We start from the raw sequence: 1,293 nt of genomic DNA, 5'->3' as shown, positions 1-1,293 counted from the left end.
AAAGCCATTGCACCAATTTTACTTGAAGATTTCAGGAAAATCAGTGTTGAAAAGAAAGGTGATAGTAACTTTTTTACATCTCAAATGATAAAGGATTGTATGAAAAAAGTTATAGCTGTAAACTTACACCAAACAGTTCATGTGAAACATAACCTGGAGATTAAAGCCTATTATGCAGGACATGTACTTGGTGCAGCCATGTTCCAAGTGAAGGTAGGCAACCAGTCTATTGTGTACACAGGAGATTATAATATGACTCCTGATAGACATCTTGGAGCTGCTTGGATTGACAAGTGCCGACCAGACCTACTCATAACAGAGTCAACATATGCCACAACAATCAGAGATTCTAAAAGATGCAGGGAAAGAGATTTCTTGAAGAAAGTCCATGAATGTGTTGATAGAGGAGGAAAAGTACTCATACCTGTGTTTGCACTTGGGAGAGCTCAAGAACTCTGTATCCTATTAGAAACATACTGGGAAAGGATGAATCTACAAGCTCCAATATATTTTGCTGTTGGTCTTACAGAAAAGGCTACCAACTATTATAAAATGTTCATTACCTGGACAAATCAAAAAATAAGAAAAACATTTGTACAGAGGAATATGTTTGATTTTAAACATATTAGACCTTTTGACAAATCTTTCATTGATAACCCTGGTCCAATGGTTGTGTTTGCTACTCCTGGTATGTTACACTCTGGTCTGTCTCTCATTATATTCAAGAAGTGGGCACCTGTTGAGAACAACATGCTCATCATGCCAGGGTTCTGTGTACAAGGAACTATAGGACACAAAGTTCTCAGTGGTGTGAAGAAACTAGAGTTTGAAAACAAACAAATCATTGATGTTAAAATGGCCATTGAATACATGTCTTTCTCAGCCCATGCTGATGCCAAAGGTATCATGCAACTTATTCAATACTGTGAACCCAAAAATGTTCTTTTAGTTCATGGGGAAGCATCTAAGATGGTGTTCCTCAAAGAAAAGATAAAGCAAGAGTTTAACCTGGATTGCTTTATGCCAGCCAATGGAGAATCCTGTTTTGTACAGACTGATATGAAGATTTCTATTGATGTGTCAGTGAATCTACTCAAGGAAGAAGCAGTCAAATATAACAGTGAACCTCCTAATCCACTAAAAGAAAGACAAATTCATGGAGTCCTTGTTATCAAAGATAGCAGCATATCACTGATGGACGTGGATGAAGCTTGCAAAGAAGTTGGAATAAGCAGACACATTGTGAGGTCAGTATCTTATCCTAATAATATGTACTTACCTATATTGGGAATT

General features: G+C 37.0%; 1 protein-coding gene across 1 annotated transcript; it reads left to right on the top strand.

The window, feature by feature from the left end:
- Window positions 1–6: 6 nt before the first annotated feature.
- LOC103523015 (integrator complex subunit 11-like) lies at window positions 7–1,251 on the top strand (the record flags this gene model as incomplete). Its single annotated transcript, XM_008488092.2, has 1 exon — window positions 7–1,251. A coding segment is annotated over one exon (1,245 nt), but the record flags the coding sequence as incomplete, so codon positions are not given.
- Between the last annotated feature and the right edge of the window lie 42 nt (window positions 1,252–1,293).

The sequence above is a fragment of the Diaphorina citri genome, unplaced genomic scaffold (genome assembly GCF_000475195.1).
Source record: "Diaphorina citri unplaced genomic scaffold, Diaci psyllid genome assembly version 1.1 scaffold13904, whole genome shotgun sequence".
NCBI lineage: Eukaryota > Metazoa > Arthropoda > Insecta > Hemiptera > Psyllidae > Diaphorina > Diaphorina citri.
Note: the sequence above shows the minus strand (reverse complement) of the source record. Positions and strands in the feature narration are given on the sequence as shown.